Source organism: Staurois parvus, unplaced genomic scaffold, assembly GCF_062004578.1.
Source record: "Staurois parvus isolate SC_StPar_1 unplaced genomic scaffold, SC_StPar_1.0 ptg000544l, whole genome shotgun sequence".
NCBI lineage: Eukaryota > Metazoa > Chordata > Amphibia > Anura > Ranidae > Staurois > Staurois parvus.
In genome coordinates, this window is record NW_028318340.1 from 2720451 (window position 1) to 2740328 (window position 19878).

General features: G+C 34.6%; 1 protein-coding gene across 14 annotated transcripts in view; it reads left to right on the forward strand.

The window, feature by feature from the left end:
• The window catches only part of POSTN (periostin), an 82510-nt gene extending 62851 nt beyond the window's left edge, over positions 1–19659 (forward strand). Inside the window, exons 17-27 of one of the 14 annotated variants that reach the window (XM_089690827.1) lie at positions 580–612; positions 1324–1389; positions 3130–3171; positions 5116–5214; positions 5495–5590; positions 7406–7504; positions 7783–7866; positions 10485–10565; positions 13367–13408; positions 17605–17638; positions 18598–19659. In XM_089690827.1, coding sequence (XP_089546953.1) covers positions 580–612; positions 1324–1389; positions 3130–3171; positions 5116–5214; positions 5495–5590; positions 7406–7504; positions 7783–7866; positions 10485–10565; positions 13367–13408; positions 17605–17609 — 647 coding nt within the window. In that variant the 3' untranslated portion in view covers positions 17610–17638; positions 18598–19659. The remainder of the gene's footprint in view (positions 1–579; positions 613–1323; positions 1390–3129; positions 3172–5115; positions 5215–5494; positions 5591–7405; positions 7505–7782; positions 7867–10484; positions 10566–13366; positions 13409–17604; positions 17639–18597) is intronic. The other 13 variants (XM_089690832.1, XM_089690826.1, XM_089690829.1 and 10 more) reach the window with 13 other exon arrangements.
• The last annotated feature ends 219 nt before the right edge of the window (positions 19660–19878 follow it).

The window sequence follows — 19878 nt, forward strand, 5'->3', positions numbered from 1 at the left end:
CTCCTACAGCTGAGAATCTGGAGCATTGCACAGCTTTCTTTCCTTTCATACAGCTGAGCATCTGCCTCCAATGGCCGACACCAAGGTATACATCCCCACAATTCCTTCTTTCCCACTCTCCGCTCAGCTTTGGATCAGTGCAGGGAGGTTTCTGGCACTACTCCTGTGTGAACAAGCCTGGGTTGATACAGGAGCAGTGGGGAAACTGTAAACAATTTGGACAGGAATAGCATTCCTGTTCAAATCGCATGCCTTCCTTTGAAGTGCAATTTGCATCCATACATTTTGTATGGATGGAAATCGCACTGCAAAGTATCAGTACTCAGTATCGCTGATCAAAAAATAGTATCGGTGTGTCCCTACTTTACACACCTTTCTTTTAATGCATCTGAAATGTATTTAGCTGATTTAAATTGAAGGCTCATTTGGGTTTTTACTATGTGTAGTGCTTTGGTAACCAAAGATAAAAATTTGCACTGATATTTCCATGTACATTTATTACATATGGTAATTTACATATATCAATAAATGTAACAAAGGAACTTCTTTTTCAAAAGTAGCATTTTCTCTTTCTTCCAGTCACAAAAACTATTACTACAAAGGTCATCTCAGGTATGTGTAAAGCCACTTTTAAAAATTGCTTACCATGGTATATTTCACTACATATTGGATATACATGACTTTTTACCCAGTCGATGCAACATCAGAGGTTTTAATATTCTTTACAATTCTTGCTCTGTCATGCCTGTACAGGCCAGTTGAGCATCCATTGTGACTTGTGGGAATTATATGAATTTTACTGTTAGCTATGGTGTTTACTCAAGTTAATAATTCTTACCATGTTAATGCATGGTGTTTTGCTTGGTATGAACAAGTCTGAGGGTAGCCTTAAAAAATAATACACACATGAACTAAATTAGTAATTTTATATGTTTAATTTGCATTACTCTCTAAAATCAATGAAAATGTGAAGCAGGACATTACATTTACATAGTGGCCTAGATCAGGGGTGGACTGACCATTTGGAAACTCGGGCACTGCCCTAGGGCCCGGGGTCAGTAGGGGGCCCCATGAGATGCCCCTGCTACCTTTTTCATAGGCTTTTTTGAGTTTGGGCAAGGACACAGGGGTCCCATGATCCCCTATTGCCCGGGGGCCCCATGAGTTGTCAGTCCGTCCCTGGCCTAGATATAGCACAGTCCAGACTATAAACCTGCAAAGGTTTATGATTTTTTTTTCAGTTTTAGGGGTAATTCATGAATCAAATTGTGTATACATAAACTAAATCAATCGGAGATTGATTTCTTTGTTTCTTTGTAACAGAGCCAAAAGTAATCACAAAAGTAATTGGTGGCGGGACTGAGACAATTCGCAGAGTCATCCCAGGAGGTATGCAATAAAATTACTGAGTAAAATGCTGCATTCTTTTATTTTAATAAAGTACTCGCTGTTTAAAAATAATTTGTTTTATACAATATTTATATATCAATCTATTTATTATATTAAAAAAAGACAAAGCAAAGCTATTCACCTAACAAAGTGCAAATGATAAACAGCAGTATATTGAAATCTTATTGGTAACAGCACAGGTCACAGTGCACTTTTGCTAAGTTTTTGTGTTTGCTATAAGACTATAGGTAACCAGAACATCTGACCAGGAAAAATTAATTAATATCTGCCTCATATTTTCTGGAAAAGAAATAGAAGATAACAGAATACTTATAAATATATATATATACTGTACATACACTTTAACAAAGATAGCATTATGTTCAGTAGCAAATACTGTTTGGTAACATAGAGGTTGATTTGCTAAAATTGAAGAGTGCAAAATCTCGGGCAGCTCTGCATAGAAACCAATTAGCTTCATTTTATTTAAAAGCTTAGTTGAACAAGATGAAGTTAGAAGACGATTGGCTACCATGCAGAGCTGCCCCAGATTTTGCACTCTCCAGTTTTAGTAAATCAACCCCATAATGTCCCTTCAGATCCAAGACAGAAACAGATTAAAGTAGCTACCTGGATGACTAGCAGTATCTGCAAAATTATTAAACGGCTTTGTTTCTGTATTATCTAGAGGAACAAACTAGAAGAGCTGTAGGTAATAATGTCTATAACATATTTTAAGTAAGATGAATCTACATCATGCTCTCTGTAGAAATAAATGCCCACTCCATCCAATAATGTTTCTTAGATTTTTAATTTTCAAATAAGCATGTAAGAGTTAGATCTTCTCTAAGATTTTTATTGTCGTAGTTGTCATTCTGCTCATTTCCTGACAGAACAGGAAGGGATGGAAAACCTCTCCAGTGAGTTCATAGACAAACATGGAGTCCCCAACTCAAGGAAATCCATCGAAGAATAGGAAAGGTCAGCAAGACCTCTGAAACTCTGAATTTCAGAATTGGTACAATTGAGGCTTCCAATGCCCATATAATACTGGCCTCAATGTAAATAGAATTTATTTATCTAATAATAAATACAGTGATGCCGTTGTTGTAAGCTCCTGCACCTTACAACCCCAAAGCTCTAAGACTAAAAATATAATTGTTGAAGTTAGGCTTTTTATACAATTCAGTTGTGTTTCCTATAAGTAATTCAGTTAACATTGCTAGGCTTTTTATACAATTCAGTTGTGTTTCCTATAAGTAATTCAGTTAACATTGCTAGTATTATAAGTCAAGAGGCATGCAATGACCCACTGCTCCTCCTACTCCAAAAAAAGCATCTAAGATTAGGAATGGTCAACAAAACCTCTTACCATCTTTAGTAACCTCTGAATCTCTGAACTGTGCACATTTGCACAGCTGAGACTTCTATTGTCCATATAGTACCAGCCTCAATGTAAATATAATGTATTCATGAAACACAAAATACAGTGATGCCATTGTTGTAAGCCCCTGCACCTAACAGTCCTGAAGTTTAGAACAGATTTTACACTACATAGTTACATAGTTAGTCCAGTTCAACCATACATTCATGACTATAGGCAATCCAGTGGAGGTTCTGTGACTGGTCTTCTGTGTCTGGTGTAAAGGGGCTGTCAAAATCTATGTTGGATACCCTTGCTAAACCCAACAACCAATTATAATAAGAGGCTTAATATATATTACTTTACAAAATCATCAGATGGGCTTATGGATCAAGAATTCTTTGTGGAAGGAGACTCAGGTATACTGTGAAAATGTTTTCCGCTTGGTTTTTGAAACACCATGCTCGTTGGCCAGGCAGTCTCACAACCACGAAGCAAATGTTCTCTTTGCTGCCACTATCATCTCTTTGCCTGCTGGTTTCCTAAATGTCAACTATAATTTGTTTTTTACTGAGATGAGTTGTTCACAAGTATGTTTGCATGTGATATAGTGCAATGAGCTCAAGTGTTCACTATCTATTACAATGCATGCATCACCATTAATAGGCACCACATTGTATGGAAGTTTTCTATTAAATTGAATCTCCAGGTCTTCTCTTTGTGTCTGTTTTCTAAAGCTGGAGTGACAACCAATATTCACTGCTCTATTCTTTCTGCTTTCACATGCTTCACGTGGGATGTTTTTGCTCTTAAAGTCACAGAATGACCACATGGTACTAATAAAATTTTACTTTGTACATTATTTGAAATAAGATTAATAAAATGTGCGTTCTATGGACAGAAATGTGGAATAAGTGGCATAAAGGTAATGTATAAAATAAAATACCTTATTAAAAAAAAGAACCTACTTGAGTAAACCTAGAATTAAAAAATTTACTTTTTCTCTAAAAGAAAAACATAAATTGCAGTAGTATGTATAAAAGTTTCTAAATCTATTCTCAAAAAAAACTTTTTACCCTTATCCTAAATAAATATAGCTATTTTTTAACTTTTTATCAAGTTCTCATTGCATAACCAACAAAGCTGAATTATGAAAGTTGAAACAAAACAAATCTGACTTAAAATGTAATCTATTGTCTATTGTAGACCTTATTTTTGCTAGCTTTCTTTGTTCCATCAATCAGCCTCGCTTTTTTCTTTAAAAAATATGGTGTCATTGGTCAAAAAGGAGTGACACATTGAATGGATTCCAGTTAAATCAACTTTATGCAAAGAAATTATTTCAGATTGACTTAAATAATCCCATTCCATTTGTTTTCTAAATTACTTCTAAAACATGTACCATTGCAGATTTAAGTCCAACATTCAAAATACTATTGCAGCTTTATCCTGCATATTTCTACATCCTATTCATAGAATAAAAATTACATCATCATTAAAGTACCCCTTTTAGATTAAGACAAAAACTGTAATAGAAGAATATTTATACTCACCTTATCGATGGCTACTCCTGATTTTCCTCCACTTTTGCAAGACTGTGGATTTCAATATTTCTGGGAATGTCAAACTCCTGTGCACCCCATTCTGTGCTGCAGCTTATTTCTTGGACTTCTATATCTTTACAATATTCATTAGAGATGTAGGAGTTGGAGGATGGAACCACAGAACTGAACAGGGAATACAGCTATCAGACACTCCTGGAAGTGTTAAATACCAAAAGGTTTTACAGAAGCTGCAGCATTGAAATGAAGAAAGATAGGAGATACACACCATGGGAGAATTAAGTATAAATGTTCTTCTATTGCAGGTGTCAGTGGCCTCCATTTCTAATAAAAAAGGATTGCAGATTATCCTTCTTCCATGTTTAAAAATTAAAGGTTTGGGATTTGCATCACTGCCGTCTTTTTTCTATGCATACCAAGACATGGAGATTGAGGGCAAGAAAGAAGGTTAGAATCTGCTAGTATGGAGCCCTCTGAGGCAATAAGGCTGGAAATACACACCTATAACATCTACCAGGTTCCTCCATTTATGATATACAGTACAGATGGGTGAATCACCCACTATGTCTATTATCTTCTGACATTCAAGGCTGGTGGATGTCAGAGTACCCAAACAGCATCTGCAAATAATTTTCCGTGTGGATCCTTTGATTTTTTTTAATCAAAGGATGGTTGGGCAGGAGGATGCCAATATGGCCTTCTGCAAAGCAATCAGAAACCATTCCGGGGGGGGGGGGGGGAGGTTTCACCAAAACTGCATGGAAAAGTATATGTAATAATGCTTTTTCTTTATTATTTTAGAGTCAACCATTACTAGAGTTACAAAAGTTGTTGAAGGAAAACCTGAAGTCAGAGTAATCCCTGGAGGAGAAACCAGAATTACTAAAGTTATCCATGGAGGTAAGTTAACATCACCACTGAGGAGAGATATAATAATATCTCAATGGACAGTGCCAGTAAAAATTTGATTTAATAGTAATATCTTTCATGAACTTACCTTGAGGCAAAACACATACAATAGTGAATTCACTCATTAAAATCAAGTTATACAGTCATTGAACTCTTCAATCCTTCTTTATCATCATGCCATCATCAAAATCTTCATCTCTTCATGGGCTCAGCCATTCATTCATCTAGCCATCCAATTACACTTGCTTATTCTTTATAACCATCTTTTCAGAACCCTCTATCACCAGAATCACCCAAGTTGTAGAAGGCGAACCAGAATTCAGCTTGATAAAGGAAGGAGGGACTAAAATAACCAAAGTCATTCAAGGTGGTAATAATACATTTTCCCATTGCTGCATATAACATACATGTTCTCCCTATTCATACCATTTCTCCCTTTAACTTTCTTATGCACAATGTAAACATTAAAGTTAGGATCTTCATAACAATGAAGGTCTGTTCTTGGTATGCTTTAAAATGTTTGTTACATAATCCTTCAAATGCTCTGCCACCAGTGTACATGATCAGTGCTTAATACTAAGCCTCCTTCTTATTCACTTCCCACAGAAATCTAGTAATAACATTTACCCATGATTCACTGACTGTATAGATGACACATGGAGAGGCTGGCATGATATAAGTGTTTATAGAACTTCTCTTTTTCTTTCTCACCTACCTTCTACAGTTGCATGATACATGAGATAGTGAGCGCAAGTCATCTTATGCAATAGATGCTTTATTAATTTAGGGGTATTATAGTAATATCCACATGCATGTTATTTGGTTAACTGAAATTCACTTTATTTTTGTACTGGAGATACTGTAATTCCTGAAATAATTAGACATTGTTTTTGTTTAAAACATATTTGTGTTCAATATATACTGGTGTGTGTGTGTCTTTGCATTTGATTAATAGGAAATGGTGAATGATCTGCCTCCTTTGAATGTCAGTTAAAATAAACCCACAATTACACTGGTCGCTAGTGGCTAAAGGGATTGAGCCAAGTCAAATTTCGAACCCTTAAGCTCTACTAGCATTGTTTTTCCCGCTTTGTCGTCCCGTCAAAAAATGAAAAAGTAACTTAAATGTGTGATTATTTTACTTTTTGTTTCAAAATAAAATGATCAGAAGCCATCATGATTAAGATCACTAGAGTGATTGAAGGTGAGCCAGAATTTAGACTGGTTAAGGAGACGTATTAGACAAAACTAAGTCAAGGAGGTAAAGTAAAAAGAAAGAAAGTCTATTCTGCCTTCCTTTATTTGAACATAACAACTTAATCTATATTTCTTTTTTCTCACACAAAATATTTCAGTCCCAAATAATAATCTTTAGTAATAGCTGGAATGCCTATTTGTACTACATGTAATCACAGAAATCATTTCAAGGAATGGTATAATTTTACTTATTAAAGAAATGAATCAGTATATACAATTACTAAAACCACTGGGGTGATTGAAGGTGGTAATCAAAGGAAAAATAGAACTGAATAAAGTGTTTGTTGAAGGTAAAGTGTAAAATTGCAGGATCTCTGATTCTCTTTATTTGTACAGACAAGAGTAAATTATATACTTTTTTTTTTTAATATGGATTATTATATTTTTCATCCATTTAATTTTTCCTTAGACAAGAGCACAAAACTTGCAGCTGTGTATTCCTAAACTGGTTGTAAATCTCTAACATGAAAAATTAACAAAGCATATCTTTCTTTAGTGTTTACTTGCCTTAATCCAAAGCACTGAGTCTGATTTCAGTCTGCAGTCTTGTTCTTCTGCTATCTGTATGAGTCATTTCAGACAGGCTTTGCTGGGAATCAAAGGGGGCAGGGAGGAGAGCTCCAGAACACAGCCTGTGAATTACAGCCAGGAAACCTATGTAGGAGGATTTATTTCATCCCTGGGTATCACCAGAGACTAGTCGATTAGCTTGGTATGCAGTACTGTATGTATATGTAAGGTTTTACAACCACTTTAAAGTCACAGCTGCCTAATCAGACTGAAATGTATGACAACAGAAACTGAATCTCCTTTATTAATTATTTACAGTCTTTTTCTGTTTTAATTTAACAATTATATTTAATCAAATTTATATGTTAAACATTTCAGTTCTCTTGTTTTTCCTTTTTACAATCAACTTTGTTAGAATCCACTATTTCTGAGATCACTAGAGTGATTGAAGGTGAGCCAGATTTTAAACTGGTAAAGGAAGGCAAAACTCAAATGACCAAAGTGATCCAAGGAGGTAAAGTAAAAATGATAGGTCTTTCATAACTTTGTTCTCCAATCATCTCTTCTGAGGATTTCAGTACGAAAACACTCTAGTATATAAAGAATTTGCATTTTCAGGCTAAGTAAGTGTATACCACCAAGAAAATGGTGAGCCATATACTTCTTTCTGCCTTAAAGGAAAAAAAACATTCCCCAGTATTACATTTCTATCTATTTCACCATTAGCTTTTTTTGGTAAAAAGATGGCTGCACAGGGCTGTATTAAGAGTTTGCTGATTCATTTGTTTACAGGCCCTGAAATAAAATACACTCGTGTCTCCACTGGTCTCGGAGGTGATATTAGTGATGATGAACTCAAAAGGAGACTAGAGGAAGGTTTGTATACTTTTATGATCCTATAATTGGAAAAAGTACAATTTAGCTATTTAGTAGTCACATGTGGTGTATATTATCACATCACATGTAGTCTACTGTATATTATGGATATTTTACAAACTAAGAGGTTGGTTTATCCTTATATTGAACCTGTGCCCAGACTATGCAGACTAAAGTATTTATATATTCATAAAAGCAATAAGTACACTTCAAAACCAGCCCTCATTTATCTCTGTATCTATATTTACTTTGGGGTAATTCATTTTCAGTGTTCACAGCAAAAGACTCTGAAAGATGTTTCCAAGTTCCAAGAGTCCTTGTTGTGATCTTTGAGGATATATGAGAAGCAAAAACTCCATATGACAGGCAGCTAGAAAGGCCAGGAATGCCTTGTTTAAAGCTGATTTGCTGTGTGTTAGGAATATGTAAATAATGTAATGTCCATAGGTTTTTTTCACAGGTGTGCTTTAAAGTCCAGACACTTTTTTTCTAGTCTTAAATAGAATGGGGGAATGATACTGACCCTGTAAGTGTGTTATTCCCTGTCATCTGAAATCTCCCCAAAAGAGATGCAAGCAGCAATAAAACACAATTTTATTGCTTACTTAGAGCCCCCAACAGTTTTTTGTATTACTGTTTGTGTCTCTATTAGGGAAGGGACCCTCATATGTTCCAGTGACACCCTTTATATAATGGTGTGACCAGGTGTCACCAGGACAGAAAGCGAGAGAAGATCCAGTTTTTAAAAAGTAACTGGGGTTGAATTGTGTTTTAATAGTATTCAGGGGCGGATTTACCATTTGGGAACTCGGGCACTGCCCGAGGGCCCAGGGTCAGAAGGGGGCCCCATGAGATGCCCCTGGTACCTTTCTTAGGCTTTTTTGGTGTGGTTTGAGTGTGGGCAGGGACACAGGGGCCCCATTATTCCCTATTGCCCAGGGGCCCCTCAGTCTGCCTCTGATAGTAATATTACATTATAGCTAATAAACTAGAAAAAAGCAACACCAGTTTGTTGCATACAAGTTGAATGTGAAGAGATCAGTCTGCTTATTTAAATCAAGATTTTGAGCCACCACAAAACGGAGAGACAGGTCCAGTAAGCTGTGCTGTAATAACATCAGCAATATATTAAGGAACATTGTATTCACTTAAATTTTGAATGAAACAATAACAAACTTGTAAAAAAAGTGTGAATTTGTAAGCTAGAATAATTCAAGCTAGGTGCTTAAAAGAGATATCACTTTATTTTCAACATAAATTAAAAAAACCTATCCTTATATACTATTCCTTTCCAAGAGTAAAAAATGATGCATATGCTTAAAACAACAATTTAATCATAAATTACCACAAATTACCATATATCCCTGAGCTTTCAGTGTTTTACATCTATGTTATCCTTACTTTATTCACATAGTCTCCTAATCATATTCAAGCTCATGGAGAAAGAAAGATACAAAATCCTTGATACCACAGGTCTGCTTCATCAGCAGGAACATGGGAGATGGATATTGAAATAGCATAGTAACATGATATTGCTTTTAAAATAATTTAGGACACCTATGGGTGCAGCCATTCAACCTTTTCCTAATAGAGAAATGTCACGGAGGGAGTTAAGATGCTAAAAATTCTAATAAGGACTTCACAGAGTAAATGTGTTTTGTTATTAATTCCAAGCATGACTTCTCCACATCACATCCACTATCTGTTTAGTGATGTATTGGGAGGCACAAACAGTTTCCAATCACCTTTAATGTCTTTTATTTTCCCGTCACAAATATGTCCACCAATGTGTGGATGCAATCCATCACCCAAAAGTAATTTCATTTTGAATGCCCTTTACTTGTTATATTAAAACGAACAAAACTTCACTGGGTTTACCATTGGTAAATATACCCTATAGTTAGTATGCATAAACAATAATAGTGTCTTTATGGAGATATAGAGGACAATTTAGGTAAACAAAACTAAGGCAAAAGTAATCCATCACCTAAAAAAAAGTGAGATTTTTAGCATGTGATAATAAAGTGAATTGTTTGTAATGAACAAAACACTTTACTTTAGCATTCTAGTTTTATTTAAAATTGTTTTAACAGATTAGATGTAGGTTATTGGTGACCTATCTTATTTGATCAATGATTTGTTGCTTCCATTGACTGGTACAATAGGCTGGATGGAGACTTAAAAAATTCATCTTAGTTTCAGAATCTCTGTGAATAAATAACAAAATATCTGCTACACTAACCCGTGTAATAGTCTGATTGGTTGTTTGATTCTACTAAGATTACTGGTGTGGCAAATATTTAGTAACTCATTCAGTAAGTACATATGAGGTTTACCATAGTATTATTGGTGTCATGTTGAAATTAATTTTATATTCAGATGTTCCATTCCATGTGTAGAGTTCTGTTTTTCCAGGACCAACATACCTACATGGCTGAGTATGCATTCCCCATCTGTCTGTTAATAAAATAGGCATATTTAGGTTCAATAATAATAGGGTCTCCAATTCCTTTTCTTTGAGCCCTGTATGCAATAAATACTGCTGTATGGGTTATGTCAACCCTCTGGTTCATACATACATTCCTGAACATTGATGCCATAAACATGTATCCTATCAGAAGTCACCAAGGTATCCAAGTACATTGAAGGTGAAACACAATTACTTGATGATGAAGAACTGAAAAGGCTTCTCCAGGGAGGTTAGTAAGTGAAACTGAGCAACTAATAACACATAACACAGAATATGCTGGTGATGGTAAGCTATCTGGTGAAATCACTTCTTTTTAAAGACTAAAGTTGTAGATTTTACATTTCTCAGTTCTATACAGTTATTCACAGCAATTGAAACAATTTCAGAAGTAAAAAAATTTAATTTGTTTGGGAGCTCCTTTGTGATGCAATTTAGTCTTTAAAAAAACAACTAACAAAAGGGGACAATGAACATTTGTTTGCGTCATCTTTTTGTCTTTTTAATTGAAAAACATAATAAAGACATATTTGAAAGAAATAAAAACATTTTTTAAAAAGAATAATAAAAACAAGGATTCATTCCTCCCCTAAACCCTCTTTATAGCATGTGTTTGGTAGACCGTTGCCAATGTTGATTAATCATAATATTTTTTAACTTCGCTATTTTTGGTATCTAACACAAAATGATTCATAACTAATTAACAATTGAAAACCAGTGTATATTTCTGTGCTAACGTGCTGTTATATAATCATAATATGCAGTTGTACCTAAAGAACATGATCTTGTTTGTAAAGGTGCTCATTGATGTAAAATGCTCATCACAGGAAGAAAAAGATCACAATTAGGTTGACTGTAGGATATGGCAAACCATGGTAGACATTCTCAAAGTTTTATTGGGATAAAAATTTATGTATTGGTTTTTATGGCCCAAAACATATTATTTATCTAGCTGTAATATACCCAATCCAATGGCTCCACTTCAGACTTGCTCTTTTCAACCCACAAGGATGGTCCAGGTCCTGGCTTTCACAGCCTATCTCCACACTCAATCAAATTATAAAAAATATAAGCCATACACCAAAACCTAGCTCTTCTTTCTGTATGTAATTTGTCAAAAAAGGAAGAAACTACATACACTCACAAGCCAGCAGTGGTGAAACTCATCAAGGAAGGTGGCTTTGGGTGGAGACAACAATGTATGTATTCTTTTCTTATTTTGACAAATTAAATACAGAAAAAAAGCCAAGTTTTGGAGTGTGGCTTATATTTTTTAGATGTGTCTAGCTGTGATATACATAAGCATACTAATATAATATGTATGCATATATATGGATTAGGTGGGGGGGATCATTCTGCCACTGTTTGCTCATATCTAGCCACCGTCTAAAGTCTATGGGCCCTTTAAAACTGAACTATAAAAGTGTAATGTATAAGCTACAAGGAGCAAGTATTCCACAAAAGGTTTATATTATGCACACAATCCATAGGATGTTGGAATCAGAACTCCAAGCTTACCTTGTTTTATCCCCTCATGGTTCCCTTGGTGCTGTACATTTTTTTTAAGGAGACTTTTTCATAGTCTTCTCCTGAATTTTATACATAACTTTAATTTCCAGTCTCCATGACAGCCAGCTTCATGCAGTATTTCCAGCCTCAGCCAAACTACCAGTGACAATCTGGACCAAAAGGGGAGTTGTCATCACACCAATGCAGACTGGCCAGCAATAACCATATAGAGTCACTCATTCCTCTATATAATCTGCCCACAATCCACTCAAGGTAAATCTAGTTTAGAACGGGGCACTATGTAAAATGAGAACAGCAGAGTGTGCCCGAACCACTCCCACCAATTGAGCATATACAGAGGCTGAAAGGTAAGCTTGGTGATATTGGTGACATGACAGTAAAGTAAAATGGTAATTTAAAAAAAAACCAAAACAAAACTTTTGTTATAATCACAACAATCATTCAGTGATGATATAGTGTGTGTGTGTGTGTATAGTGCTGTGATAGAATACACATTGCCCTTCTGGAGTACTGGTACCCTGAATGTCATCAAACACAGGACAAAGTTTTCATAGAACTTTGGATATTACCAGTATGTTTTCATTTGCATCCTATTAGTGTTGTAGTTTTCTACTAAAGCCCATACCATACTAATATCTAATAATGAATGATATCAATATAGGTAAAAGTAAGATTGATTCTTATACATGGCCATGGTCACTTTGTATGTATTTGGCGATAGAATGTTCTTAGAGCAGGCACATCAACTTTACAAGCGTTAAGCTTGATATATACACCTTAATGTTTTCTTTAAAACATTGACAGTAATAAATAGTCTGAAGGCAAATATTAAGTTTGCATCTAAACACATTGAGCTAATATAACTATTTGGTGGCTATTCCTGCATACCCAGGATAGAAAATGTCGCTCAAATCCTTAGGTAAGCTTATATATAAAGTTTTAACCTAACCAAAAAAATCTATATTTTAATAGTTTCTCTTCATTAGTGGTTAGATGTATATAAGTGACCAGGAATATATTGCAGAAACTGTCTGAATAGGTGTACATACCAGATTGTTAGATGTAACATGTTGGCATTGGAAAATGTTAGATTTCAAGAAGTGTAAACAAATGGGAATTTGTGAAAATTTTATTATATTATGTCAACTGGGACATAAATCAGTTTGAAGGTTGGAAACATTGGTAAGGTTAGAAATTTAGGACCATTAATAAGGACTATAAAGAAATATTATCAAATAGTGTCATCATGTTTTTATAAAACCTTTTAAACTAGTAAGTCTAACAATTGGGCAGAATGTATTGATATCAATTTGCTCGGCGTCAACAGGAAAATAGCCCTGTGTTTATTTTTTATTTTGTAAGCAAACCGTGAGAAAGCAGAAGACATCTCCTAGTCTTATTACAAAAGATTGATCAGGCTTTTTATGGTCCTTTTAGATAATGATATTGCTTTCGCACTTAGTGCAGTTGTCTTATTCTTTCTTCTGTTCGTTTTTTATCTAGAACCTCAGACCAGGAAAGTACAGACTGTCAGAAGGATACAAGGTATGTTATGTTTTTTGATTTTTTATAATTTAACATCTTTATTATGTTATACCCCAAAAAGGGAAGTTTTCATTGCCAAGGGAGTGTGCTAAAAGAATGTCTGTGCATGGTTGTGATCAAGCATTTTTTTTTTGTGGTGGCATTCGTGTATGTTGCAATGCTTACTGGTGCTCCAACAACCGATGGGACCACTACCTCACTGGTAGTTACAATATACCTTCTGATACAAAGAGCCACTCAAATATTAACTCACATATTATACCATGAACTGTGAGAACCAAGTCTCTCTCTTTCACAATTCAAAACTGTAATTTCCGTATCAGTTGTGTAAACATTTTTAATTTAAACCGCCACTCTATTTAAAAAAAAATATTTCAATATTCAGAGTTGTAATAATGAGGGATTTCAACTATAAGTGTATCGCCAATACAAAATTGATCAAGTATATGCAGGTAGAATAAGATGTTTTAATTATTTTTAGGATAATAAATGTTTTAGGAAACTTATGAAGCTTTTTGGTATGTTTATAGTAAAGAGCTGGCTGAAGCTAGGCACTGCTTCTTTCCTAATCCTGAGCATTTTACATGATTGTTAATATTATCATTTAGCATAGATTAATCTGCAAAGCTCTAATCAGTCATATTAACACTGATACGGAGGACAGACTCATAGTTTTATGCGATTCAAAGATATTTATTCATCGTAAATAAAGTATACTATTGCCTACAAGCCTTTCAGAAATCAAGCTAAAACATGTTTTAAAATGTTTCATGAGAGAACTGATATAGCATAAAATAAGGGAAGATTTGCTCAGGGGTAATACATGCTTAAATATTATTTAGAACAAAATCATGGAGGGATAGCTGAGCTGTAGCAATGCAAGCAGACTGTACTCACTATGTGAAGAATAGTTCCACACATCATTGAACTGCCAATGCAAGGTGGGATTTTATGCGTCATAAGGTACACTAGACACATTGGCATTGATTTACTATATGGCAAAATGTCTGTTCACTTTGCAAAGGAATTTTACCTATGGTTAGTGATTGGGGTGAAAATTCACTTTGCAAAGAATACCCAATGATGTGCAGGAAAAGTAAAAAAATATTTTTGCGTGCACATGACTGGGAAATTGAAGTCAGCAGAGAATCACCTTTTTTCTTACCTTGGGGTAAACTGCACTTGCAAAGTGAACAGTCTGTTTACCTTTAATAAATAAACCCCGTGTCCCAGAAGAGATACCTTCCAAAGCTGTTAGGAACTGCTATTGTTCCTAAAGCATAAGCCAGGATTAGAAATGATGGTGTAAACTGAGAGGCTGATTTACTGAAGGCAACTAGACTGTGCACTTTGCAAAGACATTTGCTACAGAGCTTAGCAAACAACATGAAGCTTTGCGAAGAATGCCCAATCACATGCAAGAAAAAATACTGTGTTTTTGCTTGCGCATGATTGAATGATGTAAGCCAACAGAGCTTCATTGCAAGACGATTATTCCAGAGCTTAGTAAATGAGGGAAAGCTCTGTTGACTTCCATCATCCAATCATGTGCAAGCAAAAACTTTTTTTTTTAATTTTCTTTGCATGTGATTGGGTATTTTTTGCAAAGTGAAACTTCACCTCATATGCTAATTTCTGGAGCAAATACCCTTGCAGAGTGCAACTGCACTTGCAACATGTACAGTCTATTTGCCTTTATTAAACCAACCTCTAAGATAACTACCAATCCGGTGTGTTGCACCAGGATAAAAAGTCTTGACTGATCTTGACCAAACATGACAAGATCTTGACTGATCTTGGAATTTGAGCTACTATAGGCAAACATGCTTGTTACATTATTAGTATCTGCTAAACATTTTTGGACTGCTAGTAATAGGCCACATTGTGCACCAATGAGGATATCTTCTAAATGATTAACTTAGCAGCCACTGATATTGTGTGGCATAGATAATGCTAAGGACTTGGGACTGTACCAAGACTCAGCTTCGCACATTCATTAACTGCCTTGGAAATACATGTTTTACCATGAGGTGACACTGTACACTATGGAACAATAGTGATATGATTGTGGAGAAGGTGCACAAATCTATCCAACATTGAACCAAAAATTGTAACTGCTACCCTCTCTCTGTGTACTGAGTTAAATAGATATTGGAGGACTCAATTCCATGACCCTACAAAATTGAGGTCACATGCACTACTGATCTTATGTTTCAATGTATCCCTGCAAGGTAAAAAGTATCTTTAAATTAAATACTCAAACAGCAGCTGCATACAGCTTTTTTGTTGACTGTGTGTCTTTAAGAGGTGTGCAAAGAAAATAATGGATATCCCATTTAATAGTTCAGGACGTAGCAAAGTAAGATAACAGAAGGCAACTATTAGGAATAATGATGTGAGACTCACTTTTATTAGCAGAAAAAAGATATATAGAGAAAAGAAAAGGAAAATAACATTCATTTTGAAATACTGCCTACTTGGAAAGATACAATGGAATATTTAAATGACTTGATGAATAAAGTCATTCCTATTAGTCATCAGTTCCTGAAACCTTGAAAGTTGTTTAATCCGTATAATTGTATGTTCTTCGGTTCTGTAATATTTCACTTCTGAGGATAGTGACTTGGGTGGCTAAACAGTACTTATGTCAAATTAACTACAAACAAATAAATTGTAAGTGTGTGCAAAGTGGATATTAAATATATTTTTACACTAATTAAATATAACAAATATATATTATGAAATATATATTTTACACCAATTACACTGTTTTTACATTACTTGGAAACCAATGTAAGTTTCATCCATTAACAGTGTTTAAAAAGCTATAATATGCTGTAATATTAAGCAGTGAAATATTGCCTTCCATCTATTCCATCTACTTAGTTGGGTTATTGAAAGTTAATTTACAATTGGTTAGTATTAGTTAAGGTACTGTATATGCAACATGTTTTGAATACGATTATTTTATACTGTTGGTTTTCTATACATGAAGTTATATTGCAGAAAGAGTACTTTGCTTTTGGCTTTTGACTTGAGCATTTGGGATTTGGAGTTTGTATTTCCTATTTTCTTTGGATTTATTATTATCAAATATAAAACAATTTGCCTTTAACGTATAATTGTCACATTTTCAAATTAGCTTCTGAAACTAATCAAAAGATACATGTAGAATGTATTTCATATAAGCAAGAGCTTTAGTCCTCATTTCTGTCTAAATTGCAAAGCATTGCAAATGATACCTTAAGGCTATTACTTATGCAATAAGAACTACTGGTATACAGTACAGCTTGTGGCTTACATAATCATTTATTTGCATTTGCATCTTGTTTCAGGCTTGTTTCAGTTCTTTTCAAAATATCAAACCATATGTTTAAGGTTTCAGTTAGAAGTGAGATTTACACATTGTAAGATGCATGCAATATATAATCATATAAATAAGATTCATTTATTTTGCCCAAAAAAACCTTTTTCCATCACTGAGTGTATGAGTGAATTTATTAAAAAAAAGTTTAAAAGAAAAATGTTCATGCTCATAACAACCAAAAATACGATGTAAAAATCACAACGTTACCCTCTTGACAAAAACAGACAGTTGTATGTATCTTTAAAAGAGAAATATTTTTTGTTTTTTTAAAAATCATACTTACCTAGGTGGATGCAGCATCAATTCAATGCTGCATATGTCCCCGTCGGCTCTAAGGGTAAGAACTGAGCAAGCAAACACCACTGATCACTCAGTTCTCCTCACCGATTTGAGCAGAGAGCATGCCAGTCACAGCTCTCTGCTCTGCGTCCCCCCCCCGGGCTGTGGAGGTGGTGGGAGCGACTGGCTCAGTCTCTCAGCAGCTCGCTTCTTCTCGATGGATCCTGACCATATGGTCTCAATCTTTCCCCAGCCTGGACCAAGCTTTGACTGTACTTCTCCTTTCATTAATGATACATGATACAGACGAAAGAATGCATATCAAAGAAATTGGAACATTTGTATTTCTTACTATGGTGGAGATAAGAGCTAATTATTAACTGTATTAAAATGACATACATCACTGACCTCTTTCATAACATTGACTGTGCTTAAATGTATTTAACTAAGAACCATCTTGTAAGAATAATTGTGTATGACTCAGAGCTAGAGGTGCTCCTACACTGATACTGGAAAATCCAATCACTGAACTCTTACTTTTGTGTTTTAGGCTAATTTGCACTCACATGGCCTTGCAGTATAAGGTAGAGCTTCACTAATGCTATGCTTTTGCCCTAACAGCATGCCAGTCTTTTTTTTGTCTGTAATGTGTATTTATATATTGTTTTATCTGATCGCCTTATGAATAGTCAACCTTTTCAAATTAGAGAAACCAATTAAAAGCAGCTTTTTCAAAGGATAAGTCATTTATATTTCAACATGCGTGGGCAGGTGTTAATCAGTAGCTATTTGTGTATGCAGATTGTCAGATCTTTCCCTATTATACACTGGATCCTAAGGGCAGCCTTATTCATCATAGTGATAAACAGGGGTCTGGCGACAGACAGCAACAGCTGACAAAGCCAGCACACCCCTATAAGGGCAGACCTAAAGACTGAACTGTCCAATCATTAATGTGACCATATGACCAGGCTATGGGCATTCAAATATTTAGTTATACTTCATAGCAGTAGGAGAGATTTAAATCAAGCCTTCACTGATCTATATAGCTACACACACTGGAATAAATGAATCCTCAAAGTTCATAACAAAAACAATGAATTCTCAGCTCAGCCCCTTTGTTACCTCTGCAAGCAGGGACTTGGCAGCCTGTCTACTTTCGAATGCAAACAATTAGCAAGTGCTGTGAGCAGTTCAGAAACCAGCTGCAACCTAATGTCTCACTGTTGTAATTTTTTTAGGAATAATTACTCCATAGTGCCTGTAGCTATAAAGGTTAGTGAATATCAGTGAAATGGTGTAATCACAAATAGCCAGTCATTAACAAATAGAGCTTCTTTTCCAAATTACTGGATGTCTAGAATGAGAATAGACTCATTAAACTGTATTTCACCTTATTTCCCACTTTAGTAAAATAGAACCCAAATGTCTGTAAACTAAAAACTGTTTGAACAGGTTCTAACACTGGTGATGGGTTCCTGTGTATGACTGTGGTCGTATATTTTTTTACTGTGAACTGATCCTATTTACTAATCTTTAACAGGACCAACAGTGAGAAGAAAGCAAAGGAGAAGTCACAAGTCATAAATTCATGAGAACCGATTACTGCTATCAGAATTCTAGAAGACCAGTGTGTGAACTTGTCAAGGAGTATGCTACATTGGAATAAGGATCATTTGGATTGTCTGCCATCTTGCACAAATATATTTGTATAAAATTCTTTCTATGGGTGGAGCATTTTTGAGCATGAACCAAAAAAACCCTGAATGTATAAAAGATAATGAATAGTTCCTAATATACCACCCTCCACAATTACCTACAATAGGTTGTGATCTTGTGCTATATACAAACGTTTGGAAATAAAACGTAGACAAAGCTATACCACTTCATGAATGGCCACCATTTCTTACATAAATCTTGAATCTCTGTATTCTTGCAGTTCAAACAAATTATTTTTTTTTCAGGGATTCTGTGTTTAAAACATTTTACATCATGTGGTGCTTTCATATTTTTTTTTAAACCAAGACCTTCAGTGCTTATTTCTGGTACTAACTCAAATGGGTTTGTTTGTAAATTATGCCAATTTTTGTAACTCTGATTTTATGCAGAAAACGATAGAGTCATTTGCTTATTTTTATTTTTTTTTGTTTTTAAATTTTATCTCAGTTGTTGCAATGCAACTAAGGATGCTAGGGAAGAAGTGATTACTTTACATTCCTGTGTCTTTTTTCTTTAAACTGAAACTAATTTAAATTAAATTTGGGTTTAGAGTGTGAAAGACAAAGCGCTTTTTTTGTCAACAGTTTCAAACGTAATCTTTGCTGCCTTTCTGAATAAGGTTGGTAGGATTTTTAATCTAAGCACCACTAGCTAGTTTATTTTTTAAATTAAATGTTGGTGAACACCAGAGTTTGTGGTTGTTAACTTTTTTCCTACTACATTCCTTTAAGAAAAGTTTACAGAAAATGTTTCTTTCACATTTCTAAAGATTTGTTTTAGAATATTAGTTTCTATTTAAAGAAATTTAAAAAAAGCTATTGGGTGTGCCTGTATACCTCTGTTTCTTAAACAAATATTCAATAAAATGTGGTTGAATTACATCAAATTGTTAGTGTTTTTTTTATTTTGATAACTATTTAGATCTACATTTTAAAATCTGTATTGCCTAATCAACAGAACTTGAAACAAAGTAACTCAGGAATCAACTATTCATTTTATTTACCTTTGATTAACAGTCAACCTCATCTACATACAGTCAATGAAACAGTGCTACATATTATTAATAAAGTAATTATGCATATACTTAGTAGGGCAATACATAAGT